The 21,227-nt window shown below is 39.3% G+C and overlaps 2 protein-coding genes across 8 annotated transcripts in view; both read left to right on the top strand.

The window, feature by feature from the left end:
- The first annotated feature begins 450 nt into the window (after positions 1 to 450).
- On the top strand, positions 451 to 13,677 carry LOC128618693 (heat shock factor protein 5-like). 3 transcript variants are annotated; one of them, XM_053642453.1, is made up of 7 exons: positions 451 to 896; positions 6,468 to 6,584; positions 8,467 to 8,987; positions 9,481 to 9,756; positions 11,009 to 11,100; positions 11,304 to 11,441; positions 12,875 to 13,677. In XM_053642453.1, the coding sequence occupies exons 3-7, from the start codon at positions 8,492 to 8,494 to the stop codon at positions 13,016 to 13,018; spliced, it is 1,146 nt and encodes a 381-aa protein (XP_053498428.1). In that variant the 5' UTR covers positions 451 to 896; positions 6,468 to 6,584; positions 8,467 to 8,491; the 3' UTR covers positions 13,019 to 13,677. The 3 variants fall into 3 exon arrangements, with proteins under 3 accessions (XP_053498428.1, XP_053498427.1, XP_053498429.1); XM_053642452.1 differs by having other exon boundaries at positions 6,464 to 6,584; XM_053642454.1 differs by lacking the exon at positions 6,468 to 6,584.
- Positions 13,678 to 14,197: 520 nt separating this feature from the next.
- The window catches only part of scaper (S-phase cyclin A-associated protein in the ER), a 95,623-nt gene continuing 88,593 nt past the window's right edge, over positions 14,198 to 21,227 (top strand). For 3 of the 5 annotated variants that reach the window (XR_008387772.1, XM_053642446.1, XM_053642445.1), the window contains exons 1-2: positions 14,198 to 14,749; positions 17,164 to 17,384. Coding sequence is in view for 4 of the 5 variants with exons in the window: in XM_053642446.1 (XP_053498421.1) it covers positions 17,214 to 17,384 (171 nt within the window). In the remaining variant the exon portion in view is untranslated. Of the gene's footprint in view, positions 14,750 to 17,163; positions 17,385 to 20,248; positions 20,768 to 21,227 lie in introns of those variants that run through there. The other 2 variants (XM_053642447.1, XM_053642450.1) reach the window with 2 other exon arrangements.

Here is a 21,227-nt window from a genome sequence, read left to right as displayed (position 1 = left end):
AAATTTTTTGAAAGTAAGGTTTCTTTCTTTCTTCCCATATTCATGTCTGAAGAAACTCATAGGTATTTACTTGAGATACACCGATACAAAATTTCTCAGCAGATACCGATCGCCGATTATTCTGTGATATCGGCCGATACCGATAGTTTGGTGGTTCTGCCTTTTATACCTTCTTATAAATTAATAATAAATAATTCCACAATTCTGAAGGGAATGCAAATAAAAACTTGATTCTCTCTATTTCAACAACTTGTTTCACAGTATTGTGGAAATTAGACAACATTCGCAGACTCGTCCTCTGAAGGTAAAAAAAAATTTTCATTAGCAAATATTTTTACCATTATTATCTCTCTCTCTCTCTCTCTCTCTCTATACATATATATATATATACCTGTCGGTCCATCCATCCATCCATCTTCAACCGCTTACTCCTTTTCAGGGTCACGGGGAACCTGGAGCCTATCCCAGGGAGCATCGGGCACAAGGTGTATACCCGTCGGTATATATCTTAATTTTGAAGCTGTGATCAAAGAAACACCAATATCTCTGCCGTCGTAGAGTCGAAGTTCCTGGAACTTCATATAACAAATCACTCCATGTAATACTTCTCTCAAAGTAATACACGCATTTCTTAAATCACTGACTCCGTTCCACACAGACAGCAATACACAATGACTTAATAAAATTCTAATTCTAAATCTTTGACTCCCTTCCATACAGACAGCAATACACTATGACATAAAATTCTAATTCTAAATTCTTGATTCCTACGAGTCAGGGGTGCGGCCACTGTTGTCCAGAAAAGCTGAAAAGACTCACACAGACCAGCCAGGAGACGCCAAATTGTCGCGGAAATTAGCAAGGAAACACTTGCAGACCTCTGAAGTCCTCTGAAGGTAAAAAGGTTTATTACAGAAAGATGGTTAATACAGGATAGAATAAAGCAGGATGGAATAATGAGAGCTCTCTGAAGCACTTGTGTTGAATCACTACTATGTATATATGAAACGCAGTGCATGACATGATTCTGTGCACCGATAAGAAGCAGTTTGAGGCAGTTCGAACAGGCTTTGTTTTAGGGTCTTGGAAGATGTGCAGACGAACCTTGAACAGAAGAACATGTTTGTGTCTCTGTATAGCAGATAAACATTCTGTAACCTTCTCTACCACCCCACAACTAGCTGGATGATATGCACAGTGCTGCTTTAAGTCAATACCCAAACATTCACCCACCTACTTAAGGGTATGGCTCACAAAAGGTGTGCCATTATCACTGGAGATTATCATTATCACTACCGTGTCGGAGTCCTGTTTGGACGTAGGGATGTGGCCTTCTCTACCTTCAAACCTCAACCCACATTATGAGTTGCACAAACATGATAAACAAATTTTTTTTTTTGAGTAATTAGAGAAACCAATGCTTTACCACAGCTACCATTCCCCCTTTTGACGCATTGGTCTCTGCCATGCGTCAACTTTGAAGACAAGGACAGTCCTGGGGGCCCCGCCAAACTCCGTCAACAACCGTGCAGCCTGCTTTGTGCCACACAGCCTTTTCCTCCACCGTAGCTCGTGCTTGGAGGTCTGAAAGCTGTAAAGAAGGAGTGATTAATTTCTTTTGAGTTTTGGGACCATAGATGCAGCTGCTTGCTTTGCTGCACTGTCCACTCGAGCATTTCCTCTCGAGCGAGTCCGTGCCAATTTTCGCCATGAGCAGTCGTCGTAGTTCATGAGTGGTGGGTCTGAATTCTCTGCAGAATATCTGAAGCTCATCCACAAACTTTTGTCCTCCTACTTCACGGAGCGCCGGCATATGCGTCATGCTGCTCCTGGTGTCTTCCAATGTCCAGGGTCTGTGAACTAGCATAGGGCCTCCTTCTCCAGCCACTTCTAGCATTGGGGCATTTACCACGGCGTGCATTGTCCCTTCTCTGTCCGATTTTGTTGGTCTGAAGCCCTCAGGCAGCAATGTTGTTGGTCCCATCACTTGGGATCTCGTGTGTAATGCCACCGGTGAAGTTAGGACGGCTGGCGCATAGTTCAGTGGGGGTTGGTGGCTCAGTTCTGACAGGTTCGGATGGAGTGGCGTAGGCTGGGCCGCTTCATCGTGAGGAGGTGCCTCTGAAACTGCAGGTTCCTTCCTCCTTACTGGCCGTGGGCGTCGCGGTGGTTCGGGGTCCAGGTCGGGATCGGCTTTCTGCAATTTAGCACACTGAGAAACAGATGAAGGGCCTGCCTGACATTTTTTCTCTCTTTTATGTGCCTCGCTCTGCCATTCAGCAAATGCCTTCCAGTCTGCTAAAAACTGCGCTTCGCTCTTTGTTTTAGGGGTCTCTCTCTCCTTTGTCTCTAAATTAAATTTCTGTTGTTCTAACTGTCTGAGACTAAAACGACCTCTTTCTGGGAAAGCACATTCTTTAACCCATACATCATATTGCACTGTTAGCCAAGATTTCATATCTACTTAACAATTTAATTACAACATACTTAAATTATTTAAGTTTGAGTGCATTACTAAAATATTTAAGTTGATTCTACTAATTTGTAGATATATTTCAATGTTCAGTGACTTATTTCAATGTAATAATTTTAAGTTAAATGGATTAAAATGATTAAGTTTTTGTCCTGACCACGCCTCCCCACTGGTTAGCTGTTGCAGAGTCAAGGGAAGTCATTTTTTCTTGTGGTTGCAAGTGAATTCGTGTTAGAAAGTATGTTTTAGCTAGTTTTTATTGTTTCCATTGAGAGGCTGTTTGTGAGTAATAAAAAATATAGTTTGAAACAATTTTGGACATTTTCTCCCGCTTGAACTTGAACCAGGAGAGTTCAGGGGACATTTTTTCATCTGTTCATTTTAACTGTGAAAAATATTGTTTGAAACCATTCCGGATGTTTTCTCCTGCTTGAACCCCTGCCAGGTGAGTTTGGCGGACATATTTTTTTGTCTGTTAATTTTTATAGTTTTTTTCCTCAATCGAGGTGCTGTTTGTGAGTAGTAAAAAACCCCCATTGTTTCCAGCTGTTAACTAGCTAGTTTTTCACTCGCGCGCGGTGGACACGATCCCGCTTGAACTCGCCGACATTTTTTCGTCTGTTCATTTTTAACAGTGAAAAACATCGTTTTAAACAATTTTGGACGTTTTTTACTATCTTGAACCCCTACCCAGCGAGTTCAGCAGACATTTTCCTTCAATCTGTTTCTTTCTCTGTTGGGATGTAACTGACAAGGACTCGTACAGTCAAACTCCAGTGGGGATCCTCTGCTTCAATCAGAAAATCCTCAGCTAAACCCATTCAAACTGAGCATCGTCTTGAAGGGAGTTTGGTGATGGATGAACTGGCCGACCTGCCTCAGGCCTTCTGTGTTCTTTTCGGACTGATTTATGCCCTGTACCTGGACTATCATAAGTGTATGAAAAACAGTTTCCACTTTATTCAGTAGGTAATGCTCGACCTGGGAGGTAAGCTGGCACCCAAAATTCAATCTTTGAAAAATCAGCTAACAGTAAAACGGGCCTCCCAATTGTTCTACTACTGCTCCACTAACAAGTGGTTCATTTGTAATGTTGAAGTTAATCTTTTATGATATTGGCACTGATTTTGTGGTTTGATTCAATTCTTATTTGCAATGTTTCTATTTGATAGAAATTTGAAATTTTATTTTATTTATAGATACAGTGGTACAATACTGATGTCTAGTGAACATTTCATGTGAATAGCCTCATTGGAAATATATTTACTGAAACAAATGTTGGTGCGTCCAATACTTATTTCCCTCACTGTGTGTGTATTATATTATATTATATTATATTATATTATATTATATATATGTATATATAATATAACTTTTTTCAGCTACAATGCCAAAAAGAGAAACTTTGTAACGTTGCACTTTTAGAATAACATATTTACGGACAATTTTCCTCACACTGATAGTTCAGAAGACCACATCTTTAGGAAGTAAAATTTGGCAAATAATTTCACAGAATTTTCTTGACTGTGTGTATTGTATTTTCAAATGAAAATATTTCAGTTGAAATTAGGGATGCACCGAAATGAAAATTCTTGGCCGAAACCGAATCCGAATATAATGAAAAACTTGGCCGAAGGCCGAATACGAACACGTTTTTTCGCGTTTTTTCCTTTTTTTTGCTATTTTTTCCACCATTGCATAAATTAAATAGTCAAAATGTCCTTTTTACTATTTTGTCTTGCTTTTCAAAGAAAAAAAATCAATTACAAAAACTACAATTTCAAAATATTTATTTAACACTGAACATTTTTTTTTTCATTCCAGCAGGCATAGGCTACCAACAAGGCACAATATAACTTTAAATAAATAAATTAGTAAAATAAAAATATTTTTATGTGGTCCTGTTTGAGCCCCCCTTGTATAGCCGATGTTAGGCCTACAACTGACTGCTGAAAGAATGTAACACTCTGAAGCCTACGACTAAAAAGTGCATTAACGAGTGCAAAAAATGGTTCTATTCGGTTATATATGGCTGATTATATTGGGGGTATACACCGCTCGCGTCCCTGTACACCTCGTGGAGTATTATAGTAGATATAGTATAGATAGATACGTTGTTAATGTTATGTTCCTTGATTGATTTAGTTAGTTTAAACTGTAGATTAGTTCATTTAGTCCCCGCTGGTTTTTCCCGCTCCCAGTCCATAGTATTAGTTCATGTTTCTTGTTTTGTGTTTTGACCCTGTTTTCTGTGACCGTGACTTTGATTCCTGCTTTGCCCCGTTTATGCCTGTTTGCCGATCGCCCGACCCTTTGCCTATCTTGACTACGTTTTTTGGATTACGATTTGGATTTGTCTGCCTGCCCTTAAATAAATACGTCTTTACCTTCCGTACTCTACTCCCTTACGTCTCGCAATGTGACAGAATACTCCGGAACAGAAACAAAACAAACGCACAGTAATGTCCACAGTATGTCCACAGTAAACAATGTCACGGTTGTCAACATCCGAAGAGAATGTGCTTGCTGAGCACTCGTGCACATAGCTCGTGCATGTGCGCGCCCCCTCATCTCTCCGAGCGTGCTGCCGGAAGTGGAGGTCATGACATTTGCGCGTCTCACGCTGGTTGCTAGGCTATTTGGTCGCGTCATCAAACACGTCATTGTTCGGTCAAATTTATTCGGCCTTTTCACTTATTTCAGTTGCCGAACATTCGGTGCATCCCTAGTTGAAATAAAACATTTTTTTTTACTTTTGCTATTTGCTTGCTTTTTTATGTAATTTAATGAATTTAAAGTTTACTTCATTTAATTTGAGAAACTAAGTTGAGTAATTGGACCGAGCAATTGGTATTACAAATGATTTTGAGTTATATCAGCTTGGAATTTAATGCATTTAACTTAAAAATAATTGTTGGAAGGGCTGGAATGTTTAAGTTAAGTTCACTTAAGTTATTGAGTAAACATTACTTAATTTTTTTAAGGTAACCACTTTCCTCAAATTTTTAAGTACAATCAACTTATCCGGGTTTACAGTGTGGTTCAAACAGCCTTCTCCGTAGTTCACTCTCATAAGTGTGATCTTAGGATCAACATATGAGCACCCTGTACATACCATAGCATGTGTCACAGGATGTGTTTTGCTACATGTTTTTCCCATATTTTTTATATTTTTTTTACAGCTTCTGTAACTTTCAAAGTTTTAATCAATTTAACATGCTATGAAAATCAAGTGAATATGGATTCTCATGCACAGACAGAAAAGGTTCTAGTGTGTGCCAAATCTCTAGACATTCAATTAATCATATAACTTATAGGTTCAATAGAGCAAACCTTAAGAATGTAAAAGAGTTTATCTGTGAGGGTGAGTCCACATACAGCAATTTGGAAGGACTTAGTTTTCTCTTCCCTTCTTTTTAAAATGTATTTATTTATTTATTTATTTATTTATTTATTATTATTATTATTATTATTATTATTATTATTATCTCAGTAAAATGTACTTGTGTTTTAAATTTGCCAAATGTATCATGTAACGCTGATATGATGGAATGAGTCAATGGGGCATGCCACTTGATGATAACCCACCGCAAAAATACTTCTTAAGTACTCTCTTTACTTATTTATTGATCAAACCGGACTCTTTCCGTTATTTTTACAGGTATTATCTCTCTCTCTCTCTATATATATATACCCGTCGGTATATATCTCAGTTTTCAAGCTGTGATCTAAGAAACACCAATATCTCTGCCGTCGCAGAGGCGAAGTTCCTGGAACTTCTTATAAGAAATCGCTCCATGTAATACTTCTCTCAATGTAATACGGTATTTATTATATCACTGACTCCCTTCCATACAGACAGCAATACACAATGACTTAATAAAATTCTAATTCTAAATCTTTGACTCCCTTCCATACAGACAGCAATATACTATGACATAAATTTCTAATTCTAATTCTAAATTCTAAATTCTTGATGATTCCTACCAGTCAGGGTGAGGCCACTATTGTCCAGAAAAACTGAAAAGACTCACACAGCCCAGCCAGGAGACACCAAATTGTCGTGGAAATTAGCAGGGAAACACTCGCAGACCTCTGAAGTCCTCTGAAGGTAAAAAAAAAAGGTTTATTACAGAAAGATGGTTAATACAGGATAGAATAAAGCAGGATAGAATAATGAGAGCGCTCTGAAGCGCTTGTGCTAAACCACTACTATATATATGAAACGCAGAGCATGACACACTTTGGGTTTGAGGCAGTTCAAACAGGCTTTGTTTTAGGGTCTTAGAAGATTTGCAGATGAACCTTGAACAGAAGAAGATGTTTGTGTCTCTGTATAGCAGATAAACATTCTGTACTGATCTCAGTGACATGACATGGCCTTCTTAGGCGTTATCCTGAGATGAGAATGAAACAGAACAAGAACAAAACTATTACAAAGTAAAAATGAATAATTTCCCTCACAGGTGTACCCAGGCTTGTGCCCGATGCTCCAGGTTTCCCGCCACCCAGTAGGATAAGCGGTATAGAAAATGGATGGATATATATTTTATATTTCTCCATCAATCATTACAGTCTGTTATGAACTTGGGTATTACTGTAATATCCACTGATAAGTTAAAAGTGTATGGCACAGCATTGTTTTGTCATAGGTTGATATAATTATACCTGAGTGATGGGCCTACATACATAAACAGCAAAAGAAAAACAGACTGCAATTCAATCAAAATTTTCCAGTTTAGGGGTTTACCATATTGTAGTGTTACAACCTGGAACTGACTTTTATATTAAAGTGGGGGATCAATACACACTAAAATAATACGTAATACAATAAAAACACAATTTGTTAAAATTATTTACAAAACAAAAACATTACAGTTGTTATTTCATAAGTATTCGTCCCCGTTGCTGTGAAAGTCCCAAGTTCGTTGGAGGGACACAAGGCCAAAGCTTCACATTTTTGGTTTGCTAATGAAGAGTTATATATTAGCACATTTTGTCATAATTTTTGGCCTAAAGCTTTTTTTTTTACCTGCTAGAGGAATAACCGAGACCCCACGGGTGGTATGTTTGCCACTGCTGACCTAAACGTTCACCGTTTCTCCTACAAAACATGCCAAATAGCGTCGTCACTATTTTCTGATATACGTTAATACGCACCAGGACTTTACTTTGGGATTGAACGATGTCACAGGCACGGGTTACTCTGATTGGATAAATCCATGTGAGCTCATTGAATATTCATGAATTTGTCCGGCGCCTCCACCTACCCAGTCTCCTGAATTTAAACACTCGAGGCTGTTGCATGCGCGTAACGGTTCCTGACCAGTTTTAACGGCTCTGAGAAGCGATAAGGGATCAGAGAACTCCCAAAAGGAACCACATAGCAGGTGTATGTGCTCATATATAAGAAATATTTCACACGTGATGATGTAGCTCTTAGAAATTAATTTGGGTCAGTTTTTGTTTGATTATTTAGGCCAGTGGTTTTTCAAAGTGGGGGCCGCGGCCCCCTTGGGGGCCACCAGGGGGCGCCCGGGGGGCCTCAACAAATTGGTGTGAAAAATAAATAAATACATGATTCTCTCTCTCAGACAACCACACACACACACAATCAATTCCTAATGTATTGTAATGTAAAGATGAAAGAGGTAATTATTAATAAAAAAAAAGGGGGATATATTCAGAAGTCTGTATTTTTAATGTGTTTTAAAGACATCTTGCAAAAGGGGGGCCTCGGCCAAATGTTAATGCCATTTGGGTGGCCTTGCCCTGGAAAAGTTTGGGAACCCCTGATTTAGGCTACGGCCAGGTTGCTTGACAACTCTAACGGTTAATTTTGATAACATTAATGCTATAGCTTGTTATTGTTAGTGATTTTCAGCTGTTACTGAAGATGAATGTGTTATGTGTTAGCTTGCCACCTGCTATCTAGTGCTAGAGTTAGTGCTAGAGAGTAATTGTTACATTCGGTCTTCTTTTTTTTCACCCAGCTGGCTACAAATCTTTTTAGCTGGTATGGAAATCAATGAAACAACTTTTGTCACCTTGATCAACTCCAACTACTTCCCTGGCAAGTTGTGGCGTTTGGTGAATGATCCTCAGATTCGCTCAATCTGGTGGGACGACAGCGGGGAAGGAATACTCGTCAATCAGCTACCCTTTGAAGCTGAAGTGCTATTGTCCCAACCCAGGCAGGTGACCGAGTACTTCAGAACGACGGACTTCATCAGTTTCGTTCGCCAGCTGAACCTGTACGGATTCAGAAAAAAACGTACAGACCTTGACGTCTATGACAAGCAACCCAACGTCTCATCCATTAAGGACCAACTGCACCACTTTCACAACCCGTACTTCAAACGGGATAAGCCTGAGCTTCTACTCAAACTAAAGAGACTCACGGCTCTCAACAAGGCCAAGCTCACCGGCATAGAGGTGACCAGCAGGAAATCAAAACGTTTCCATCATGTGATGCTGAATTCGCCACAGGAAACCCCTGCCTTAATGAAAACAGGTTGGTAGTGTTTCAACAAGCAGATAAAAAGAATAGACAGAATATATTCATTCATTCATTTCAGTAACAACTTTATCCTGGTCAGGTTCATGAATAGGATGCCAGTCCATTGCAAAGCACCGTGCACACACACACATTCACACACTCATTCACACATAGTGCCAATTTACCATAAACACTCCACTTATAACCTGGAACCTGGAAGAAACCCACCTCAACCCTAGTCCACAGGTTTCTCTGCCACTGTGTGAATTCTTTAAATCTGGAAACATTTTAGCCCATGTCCTTTGAAAGACTGGACGGAGAAATCCATTAGCCTTAAAAAAAATGATTATGCATATATAGGACTATGTAGAAAAAAGAGAAAATAGACAAATATAATGAGAAAGGTTAAGTCATTTTGCTAGTACAGTGCCAGCTAGATAACTTTGTGGCCTCTGTCATCATCTGTAGTTTTAGTGTATTAATATTTTACTTGTGTCTATCTGTTCAGGTTCAGTCTTGCTTGGACATCAGGGAACCCCTTACCACCATCCCTGTAATGGCCCTCAGCAGGAGAAGGACTGTGACAGAACGTCCAAATCCTCCCAAGCATTTGTAGTGGGCCATGTTGATCCTTCCCCAGTTACTTTAAATACTAACAACGTTGTGCCGGTCCCTGTGTCCCACCACTTCCCAGTGGACTCGCCGAGTGCATATCCCTCCAGCGTCAAGCACATGCAGCAGGGCGTCATACCTCATCACTCACAGTACAGGTTTTACACACCAGGTGATGATGATTTAATGCATTTTGTCCCCATTGTAAGTGTTGTGAGCTCAGCCTTAATTAGTACAAGAATTCGATTTGCACACTACTTTAGTGAATACAGTAGTATAGTGCATTATTCTGACGTGTAGTTGAATTGTGTGCAATTTAGGAAGGAGCCCAGTCCATTGTTTCACAATTTCAGTGTTAGCGTTTCTATCTATCTATCTATCTATCTATCTATCTGTCTGTCTGTCTATCTATCTATCTATCTGTCTGTCTGTCTATCTATCTATCTGTCTGTCTGTCTGTCTGTCTGTCTATCTATCTGTCTGTATATCTGTATTTATCTATCTGTCTCTCTGTCTATCTATCTGTCTATCTATCTATCTATCTATCTATCTATCTTTTGTCCCAAATATCCATTTTTAATAGATAAAAATTAAGATAACCGATATCAGTCAATATAATTCTATGTTTTGATATTAAACCTTCAGTGCATAATTCAGATATTCAGAGTCTTCTAACGAGTCATTCTAACAACTGTTATATTTTTAATGCCTGAACAATGTAGTTCTAAAGTTAGAATAGAAAATAAATGCTGTAAAAAAACAAAAAAAAAAAAACAAAGTACAACATGCGCATTCTGGATTTAAATATCTATTAACAGCTAATAATATCTATCTATCAACTAATATTTTACTTGAATGTGTCCCCTTTCACCAGCTCAAACTTCTCAGCATAAAATTAAAAAGGGCTGTCGGAGTGTACAGGAGTGGGGTATCAACACCATTACAGTCCATTTTCAGAACATGATTGTCCTTCATGTCATTAGTCTGTAACTATAAGCAGGAAGTCCCACAATGCCTTGCATAAACTCATTTTTAACATTAATTGAGTGATTATTGCCCCATGGTGCTTGGCAATGTGGTGGGCTTTTTAAAAAAACAAACATTCTGTTGCTTTATGCAGCAGATGCAGGCACAACTTAATGCATTGTTGTTGTTTTAGTATGGCTTATTCATGGTTTATCATTTTACATATCTTATAGGTTATTTGTACAACTCGGGAATAAAACAAATGGACTTTTTCACCTTTAAAGATTGACATTTCAACATGTTATTTAATACAGTAGGCAAAGAATGAACAAAAACTGTGTGCAGAGGGACTGCGGGAGCTGTAATATAGTTCCTGATTAATCTATCTTAGTGATGTATTGTTTATGTCTTACCAAGAAATTAATCGTTTATTAACCTTCAATGTTTCCCACCCCCAGTGTATCAGCGCTGTAGCCCAGACTTCTTGGATTCAAAAGTACCACGCTTTCAACAACGAGCTGCTTCCTACTCTCCTTGTGGCTATTACCCTGTGAGAACTGAGAAACCTTTTTAAGTTTATGTACTGTTCTGATCACTAAAAATGGCTAGTGCCATTATTTTAGCCAGTGTAGGCATGTTAAGGTTTGATGGTACATGTTGCAGTATGAAGGGAATGCTGGGAGTTCAAACAGTTAAAAGTAAAACCTTGATGTGTTAATGATATTAATATGAATTTTCCCACTCATTCCTCAGGACCACTCAGTCGGATATGCTCATCCGATTGATCAGGATCCATACTGGAAAGCAGGTGATGTTCCAGAGTCCAGGAAGAGTGACATGAAAGAGAAAGAGGGCCTGGACACTATATTAAAACTGGCGGAAGAAATCCAGGTCAGATTAGATGCTTTCCCATCAAGAACAGCCCTGAGTGTGTATCTGTGCTTACAGTGTAGTCAGTGCTGCCGTAGTACCATAAGGTCCAATAATTGGAATCCAGGACCAAGAACTGTTTACACGGTTCAAGAACATACAGTGCCCTCTACTAATATTGGCACCCTTGGTAAATATGAGCAAAGAAAGCTGTGAAAAGTTATCTATTGTTTAACCTTTTGATCTTTTGTTCAGTCTTCTTTGCTTATATTTACCAAGGGTGCCAATATTAGTGGAGGGCACTGTATGTGGTTTAAATCTCATGTTCTCATATCAAACTCATCAGAAATCATACCAAATGCTAACATTTAGCATTTCTACCACACACTGTTAAGTCTTGTTGTCTTTTAATACTCAACTGTAGTGATGCACCAAAATCATTGGCCAGTTAATCAGGATTTTTTCATTTCTTAACCTGTTTATTTGCATAATTTATGCAATTTTGATTTGACTTTCAAGAAAACTGAATTAGGTACGGAAAAACTCTGACACCATAGTGTAACCATAAAATGTTTGCAGTGTAAATCAGTGTGTAGCCACGATTGTTAATCCGTAATATTCATTATATTCATTCCTTATTTCTGTTCTTGCACCTGTTTTAAAATAATCAGCATGTGACTGAACAAAACTTTTTTTTGTCATGAATTTGCAATCAGAAGCTTATAGACTTGTTTGTGAGGTAATGCATTTGAGTTTATGGGTGCATCTCAATCAGCTCCATAGTTCAGTAGTCAGGACACTGATCAGGGAGTGGACCATTTGAAGGGCTGTCTCAATTGTGAAATCCTACCAGTGTGCACTGGGACATTCGCTCCCTAAAAAATCCAACAATGCACCACGAAAACCAAGGAGCATAGATGTTCACTATTTTTCCTTACTGAAAATGATGTCATGTTTTCAGAAGCCTCTCAGATCGAAAAATGTGGCAGACGAACTCTGTTGTTGTAGCTCTCAAATGATTACTTACGTTAGCAATTTTTAACTTTATTTGACGTTCTATATATTAGAACATATAAAGTATAAACAATATAAAGTCTAACGACTTTAATGATTTTTAAAAAATCTACTAACTAGTCTACGATCCTACTTGAAGTACCATGACAGACAGATTAAAATGACATATAATGTGTGAAAGATGTCCGTCCTGCATGTTGTGGTTAAGTGCCAGTGGTGATGTTTTGCAACGTGAGTACGTAGTCATGTTACTGGAAATTGAGTTATCAGTGTCCTAATGTGTAGTGAGTCCGGGTCTTTACCAGTGCCCGAGCTCATGTACACCATATACAGATCCACTACCTAGGGATCTAGGGAGCTGATTGAGACGCACCCTACTGTATGTTTTGTGTAATGTGAAACATTAATGTTGGTGTTTTCTATATATTTTATTTATTCAGGCCGATGTCGAAGTTGCTGCAGAGATCAGTCACCTGATAAGACACATTGAGCAGGGAGCGCATTTTATTTCGAGTGTAATGACTGGAAATGTTGCCTTTAATCCTTTTCCTGACAATGATTCACATGACAGCAACATGAGTTGATTTATTTATTATCGCTTTCCAGGTATATTCCTTTGTACTCCTCTGTATAACAGAAAATAGGTAGCAAATGATCCTCAATGATCAATAAATTTCACAATTTTTTCGGTATTCTATTGGCAAATCATTTTTTCTTAAAAACAGTTTTCTCAAAAACCCCCCACATTTTTTCTTAAACGAAGCAAATGCAATAAACAATGTACAATTTGAAAATTATTAATGTCTAGAAATAGGTTTATAAATCTTATTTATTACTTACAGTATTAAATTTTTAAAAATGTTTTCTTTGTTCTCTTATGATTCACGATATCTTTTTACAGCTACTGTTCTTTTATTTGCTCATGTGTAAAGCACTTTGTTTATTAAACAGTGTTTGACGTAATTATAAATGATTAAAACACCTTTTAAAATAATTTCTTTTAAAAAGCATTTGTGCATGTCTTTTATTTAAGATAACTTAAACAAAATGCTGGATGTATTAATTATACTTATTCGATTTAAATATTATTTTTAGCTGTAGTTTGATTCAATAACAGTAATATTTTTAAGGCAAACTTAAATATTTTTTAAAAATAGTCATATTTTAAAGCTGGTATGTAATAGAGAGACATGTGCACACTGAAGCACTTTATTTATTAAAACTGATTTATTCAATGAAACAATTTCTCTCTTTCTATTTCTATTCACTCATGTGATGAGGTATTGGAAATAACCTATGAGCTATGCTTATACCACTGTCTAAGAATAAATCTAAAGAGAAATAAATACAGTACATGATTTGATTATGCACAGGCATGCATCAGTTCTTTGTGGTGTGATGGTGGCGTAGAGCATCTATAAAAGTTGTGCCACAGAGGTTTAAAGAACAGAGACAGATCAGACTTTACAAAGAACTAACATGAGCAGTCATCGTAGTTCATGAGTGGTGGGTCTGAATTCTCTGCAGAATATCTGAAGTTCATCCCCAAACTTTTGTCCTCCTACTTCACGGAGCGCCGGCATATGCGTCATGCTGCTTCTGGTGTCTTCCAATGTCCAGGGTCTGTGAACTAGCATACGACCTCCTTCTCCGGCCACTTCTAGCATTGGGGCATTTACCACGGCGTGCATTGTCCCTTCTCTGTCCGATTTTGTTGGTCTGAAGCCCTCAGGCAGCAATGTTGTTGGTCCCGTCACTTGGGATCGCTTGTGTAATGCCACCGGTGAAGTTAGGACGGCTGGCGCATAGTTCAGTGGGGGTTGGTGGTTCAGTTCTGACAGGTTTGGATAGAGTGGTGTAGGCTGGGCCGCTTCATCGTGAGGAGGTGCCTCTGAAACTGCAGGTTCCTTCCTCCTTACTGGCTGTGGGCGTCATGGTGATTCGGAGTCCAGGTCTGGAGTGGTCGGAGTCAGGTGTGCAATTTAGCACACTGAGAAACAGATGAGGGCCCTAATTCTAAATCATTGACTCCCTTCCATAGAGACAGCAATACACAATGACTTCATAAAATTCTAATTCTAATTTTTAATTCTTAATGATTCCTACCAGTCAGAGGTAAAGCTGCATCGGTCTTTCGCTCTGCATAACAAAGGGCAAACCGCTTGTATCAACACGGAATTCAGGGTGAAACTTTTCCATAAGCGTCCTCTGGTTTGCTTGTTGTCCAGAAAAGCTGAAAAGACTCGCGCAGCCCAGCCAGGAAACGCCAAATTGTCGTGGAAATTAGACAACACTCGCAGACTCGTCCTCTGAAGGTAAAAAGGTTTATTACAGAAAGATGGTTAATACAGGATAGAATAAAGCAGGATAGAATAATGAGAGCGCTCTGAAGCGCTTGTGCTAAACGACTACTATATATATGAAACGCAGAGCATGACATAATTCTGTGTACGGATAAGAAGCGGTTTGAGGCAGTTCAAACAGGCTTTGTTTTAGGGTCTTGGAAGATGTGCAGACGAACCTTGAACAGAAGAACATGTTTGTGTCTCTGTATAGCAGATAAACATTCTGTACTGATCTCAGTGACATGACATGGCCTTTTTAGGTGTTATCCTCAAATGAAGGGAAAAAGAACAAGAATAAAACTATTACAAAGTAAAAATGAGTAATTTCCCTCACAACAGTAACTGGTCTCATAAACAGAAAACACATTACTCTAATTAACATTAACAAATGAACTAAATTCTGAAGATTAAATTAAGATTTCTTAACTTGTTGAATGTTATTAATTCATATAAAAAAAAACCCCAATAACCTCCTGTTAGGCTTCACATTCACTCACCACAAACAAAAGCATTTCTACTTCATCACTGAACATCAGTCTGGTAATATATAATATAAACAATTTTATATATTAACATAAACTGGATATGAATTACACTACAAATATATTTTTCTGTGCAATATATACTTTTTTGTCAACTCATCTTCATTTAAATCTTTCAACAGTGTGTTGACGCTTTAATGCAGCTTGAGTAGCGTGGAAAAAAAATAATAATTAGACTCGATGCCGAAACTCCCGCTTCACTGCTGCAGCCTCCGGTGTACAATTTTAGCAGTGCAGAGATTACAAACTTCAGTTTTGTCATCATTGTCACCCAATTCAAAGTAATTCCACACAAGCGACATTATCTCTGTCGTTTTCCAGCCCTCTTTTGATTGACAGGATATAATCGGCCCTGATCATCGGATGTTTTTAAGCTATCGGCCGATAGCATCAAAAATTTCCTTTATCGGTCGATACCGATTATTGGCCGAAACATCGATGCATCTCTAGTATTTACTGACTGAATTCAACTAGTTATTAAAGATTTAGCAAAAAAATTAGACTGTCCCACTTTCAGTGTAATAACGTCAAGACTCATCATGGTTACTTCTCACTGCTTTAGAAGATAATTAAAGGTACACCACTTGCACCTTTCTAGGTAAAAGATGCATAGGTAAAACCCCAGCGACAAGGAAAATGATAGTTTGGCATCTTTATTTCTGAGTGTGTGTACGTGTGTATGTATGTATGTATGTATTTAAGTACACTCACCAGCCATTTTAATATAAATACCTGTACACCTGCTCATTCATGCAGTTACCCAATAAGCCAATCATCTGGCAGCAGTGATTTTCTGATTGGATAACTGCATGAATGATCAAGTGTACAGGTATTTATTTCTATTAAAGTAGCTGGTGATATACTTTAACATAAACACATTATATTTTGTGGGGCACGGTGGCTTAGTGGTTAGCACACTTGCCTCGCCCCTTCAGGGTTGGGGGTTTGAATCTCACCTCCACCCTGTGTGCACAGAGCTTGCATGTTCTCTCCGTGTTTCTGGGGTTTCCTCAAGGCACTCTGGTTTCCTTCCCCAGTCCTTGGCATTTCCAAGGTTGGCATTTCTGTAGCATGTGAGTGGGTGTGCATTTGTGCCCTGCAAAGGGTTGACACCCTGTCCAGAGTGTCCCGCCTTGTGTCCCGAGTTTCCTGGGATAGGTTCCAGGCTCCCCTATGATCCTGTGTATGATAAGCTGTATGGAAGATGGATAGATGTTATATTTAACCTATGTGAGGAAAGGCTAATAAAAACATTGTGTCTCTAAGCAATCAAAAGTCTCTAGCTAAAATATATATTTTTCTTTAAATAATAACACCCTACTGGAAAAAAAACCCCAATAGAAACCACAACAGAAATTCGAATGGTTTCTGTTACAAATACCATTACAAACCATCAGCTAAGCATTAAAACCCTTACCATTACCATTGTTGGGCCTTAATGGTATCCACTAGACATAACATGCCACCAACAGAAGGCAACAAATTACTAGTAGAGACCCACAGGGACCATTACAGTTTCCATTAAGACCAATACAATTCCCATTATAACCATTACAAATGGGGTTTCTGTTGTTGTTTTTTCTTCAATAGGGAAAGCAGTAACTTTATTTACAACCATTCAAATATTAAAGAGATAATGAACCATGAATAAACGTAGAAACATTCACTTTGGAAGAAAACCAGTTCAGTCTAGTGACGCTGCATAAACATAAAATGGTCTCCAGTCCAACTGGTGGCAGTAATGCACCATGACCCTGCTTAACAACCGTCGCTAAGAACAACAGAGAAAGAAGAGGGGGCCTGTTCAATTTCACAGCTTGTTGTCCTGACACTAAATTACAGGTTAATCACTGAGACGGAGGTCAGCTCGTATCGACCGTCAGAGCGGCTCGATGTCTAAAGACAGTCGGCATGATGGTCGTCGGCGCGGCGGCGCTCAGCACCGGGTCGGGCAGAGAGCGGCTCAGAGCGGGGACGCCAGAGAGAGATCCGGCAGTAACAGCTCTAGCTCGTCACACGGAGGAGGTAAAGGCAGGAGCATCTCCATCAACGCTGCCCTGAAGGTAACGCAAGCATCACTTTGCCTCTTAGCTAGCTGCGAGGGTTTGGGTAAACAACAAGACATTTGGGCTTCGGTTAAACGTTACACTAGCTAGCTGTTGAGGTTAATGTTTAAAAAGCTTAGTTTGGCCAACACAGTGTGAGTGCCATTACTTAATTAACTTCAGCGTGAACTTGCCAGGTGTTTACCTAGCATGTGTGTATACAGCTTTATTCTCTTCCCATTCAAGAGCTTTGTCATTGTATTGGGCTTGTATCAATGTGGTTAGTATCCATGCAGTAACAATGGAGTCAGGAGTACTGGAAAATCCACTTAGTCACTAGTTTATCAAGTACTCAGGCCTTGTAGTTTATTATATATATATATATATATATATATATATATATACTCCTGCCTTGTTGTTTATTATATATATATACTCCTGCCTTGTTATTTTATATATATATATATATATACTCCAGCCTTGTAGTTTATTATTTTATATTTATATCTAACATATATATATATTCATATTCCTGCCTTGTAGTTTATTATATATACATGCCTGCCTTTTATTTTATTATACACACACACACACTCCTGCCTTGGAGTTTATCGTGTATACCGGCCTTGTAAGTATGGTGCTGTGAAAAAGTATTTGTCCTATTCTGATTTCTTCTGTTTTTGTGTATATCTCATACTAAATAGTTTGAGATCTTCAAACAAAATACAACATAAAGGCAACCTGAGTAAACACACAATAGTTTTTAAATGATAATGTTATTTATTGAAGCAGAAACATTATCCAATACCAACTGGGCCTGTGTGAAAATGTATTTGCCCCATAGTTACTAATTCCCAAATCTATGAAATTGAATTCATAATGTGGTTCAGCTGGACTAGACACAATCAGGCCTGATTACTGCAAACCCTGTTCAATCACATCAACAGTTAAATAGAACTTTTTCAGCATGAAGTTGGTTAAAAGGTCTTACCCAGTAACACACTGTGCCAAAGTTGAAAGAAATTCCAGAAATGATGAGGAAGAAGGTGATTGAAATACATCAGTCTGGGAAGGGTTACAAAGCTATTTCAAAGGCTCTGGGACTCCAATGGCACTTTTCCACTGCACGGTATGACTCGGCGTGACTCTGCTCGCTTTTTGGGGGCTTTCCACTGTGTATAGTACCTGGTACGTTTTTTTAGTACCACCTCAGTCAAGGTTCCAAGCAAGCTAAGCGATACTAAATGTGAGCCACGCACTGAGGGAGTAAGGATTCTCCTTAACGAGTGGTTCTGTATTGTGCCTGAATAAATGTCATTTAATACATACTTTGCGTATGGTAATATTCTAATAATTGAAAATTATGTATCATTTATCTAATTACAGATAAAATTACAACAAAGGATTCTGTCTTAGATTTTTAAATCTCACTTGTTACCGATCTACAAACAGGTATTTATTGACGTCACTCCTGTCACGGCTGAATCTAACTTCGTTGTATCGAGCACTACGTAGGGTCTATGAATGCCGTTATTTTACATCTTTAATAAGGTCGATGTGCAGTGACAGGAGAAGCATTTAGAATATGGCCTGACCGTGTATTTGTACAGGGCTTTGATAATGCAACACTATTCCTGCGTGAAGGCGAGTGGAAGATGGCACCCACATTGAGGCGGCACTAAACTGCTGTGGAAAAGCAAGCTCAAAAGAGTAAAGCGAGCAGAGTTGAGTCGAGCTGTACCATGCAGTGGAAAAGTGGCTCAAAGGACCACAGTGAGAGCCATTATCTCCAAATCGAAAAACTCGGCACAGTAGTGAACTTTTCCCAGAAGTGGCCGACCTTCCAAAATTCCTCCAAGAGCACAGCAACTAGTCACCAAAGGAGTCACAAAAGAGTCAATGACGCCATCAAAGGATCTACAGGCCTCTCCTGCATCAATAAAGGTTACTGTTCATGACTCCACTATCAGAAAGACACTGGGCAAAAATGGCATCCATGAACGAGTGGCGAAGTGAAAATCACTGCTAACCCAGAAGAACATTAAGGCTCGTCTGAATTTTGCCAAAACATACCTTAATGATCCTCAAACGTTTTTGGAGAATGTTCTGTGGATTGATGAGTCGAAAGTGGAACTGTTTGCAAGACAGTGTTACCTCTGGCGTAATCCAAACACAGAATTCCACAAAAAGAATTTCATGCCTACTGTCAAGCATGGTGGTGGCAGTGTGATGGTGTGGGGCTGCATTGCTGCTTCAGGGCCTGGGCAACGTGCAGTAATTGAGGGAAACATGAATTCTGCTTTCTACCAGAAAATCCAAAAGAATATTTGTGACTCTTTTGTGACTTCCTGGATGAGTCGTTGCTGTGCTCTTGGAGGAATTTTGGAAGGTCCACTCTTGGGAAGATTCATTATGTTTGGCTGGGGTGATAAACAATTCTGATTTAATAAGTTTTGGCAACATTTTAGATAAATATAAGTATTTTGCTGTTTGTGATATTTAAAATATTACCCTTCAATATTCTGTATGTCTAGAAGAAATTCTTTTTACATTAGATCAGCTGACCAAACCTTAAGCGTAGCATCACTAAACACCAAACTTTTAAAAGTGCCAAATTGCTGTACTGCTCACGCTGCACGGGCTTTATCACTTCTGGTGAAGACGATTGCACCTTTTTTCCTTCCATGCCCACTCATCTATAGCCCTCCTCCCTCCAGTGGCGTCGCTGTGGTTCACCTTGTCAGCATGGCTTTGTTTACATGCCCCTGTCCAGCATGAGTCATGTGCTGCTAAGTCCTATTAGATGCTGAGTGCGCTTGCGTGTGTGTGCATGTGTGTTCCTGGCACATTGACACATACAGACCGAGCCCTCCAGCAGCAAGTGTGCCGATGTGTCCTGTACACATGACTGCACGCAGAGAGATGAGAGAGCGAGTGAGAGAGAGAAAAAGAGCGAGCAAGCTTTCTTTTTTTCTGCTGTTTGAGCAGGGACTGTGCAGCAGAGAGCGAGCGAGAGAGAGAGAGAGAGAGAGAGACAGAGAGAAGGAGGTAATTTAAGAGAACAGCAGATGACGGCAGAGAGGCTGTTTGCAGCAGTAGAGGCTGCAGCGTTGGTCTGGCAGGGACAGTGCGCGCTCAGCAGGACATACGTGCAGTATTTATAGACTCGGCTCCGATTATCAGAGGAGCATGCAGTACCCTCTACTATCCTGATTGGGGGAGAAGCTGACACAGCCGGCCGAGCGGCTATTTTGGTCCTGCTGTCAAATGACGATGTCCCCCTGCGCGTGCAGTGGCTACGATGCCAGCTAGGGGTGAGCGGGTCGCGTGAAGTTTGCGGCAAAAGTATGTCATTGCCAAATGAGGACAAAGAACCTGCTTACAGACTCTACTTCTACTCTGTATGTACCTTCAGATCCTGTTTCTCACTCTGCTTTTCTCTTTCTGTCCTGCTCTGCATGTCTCTGTGCTTGGACCTGTTTATAGACGTGAAACCTTATCCCTGCTGCCTCTGTGACCACTCGGTCCACTGCCTTTCTGTGTGCTGTGCGTGTGCATCGAGGCTCTTAACGAGAGGCACTCGCTTCCTCGTGGGTGTCACTTTTATTTTATAGTGGAGGACGTGAGCATATAAAAATGAGGAATTGAAAATTGCTGCATGAATAACATCACAATCTAGGCGCTTATTTATTTATTTTTTGCTTGTTATATGGCAGGTAATTGTTTTAGGCAGCTGCTCGAAACAATTAGATCGACACATTTTATTAGATGCATGTTTATGTAACGTTACTGGCAAAAGTCTAAGTAAGAAAAAAAGCTGCATGGTGAATCATATTGTAATAGTAATAACTAGGCTTGTGC

Source organism: Ictalurus furcatus, chromosome 14 (assembly GCF_023375685.1).
Source record: "Ictalurus furcatus strain D&B chromosome 14, Billie_1.0, whole genome shotgun sequence".
Classification (NCBI taxonomy): Eukaryota; Metazoa; Chordata; class Actinopteri; order Siluriformes; family Ictaluridae; genus Ictalurus; species Ictalurus furcatus.
Note: the sequence above shows the minus strand (reverse complement) of the source record. Positions and strands in the feature narration are given on the sequence as shown.

Coding starts and splice junctions, on each gene's coding strand:
- LOC128618693 (XM_053642454.1), top strand. CDS start 8,492: ATGGAAATCAATGAAACAACTTTTGTCACCTTGATCAACTCCAACTAC. Junction 9,757..11,008: donor GTACAGGTTTTACACACCAG/GTGATGATGATT, acceptor TCCCACCCCCAG/TGTATCAGCGCTGTAGCCCA. Junction 11,101..11,303: donor CTCCTTGTGGCTATTACCCT/GTGAGAACTGAG, acceptor CTCATTCCTCAG/GACCACTCAGTCGGATATGC.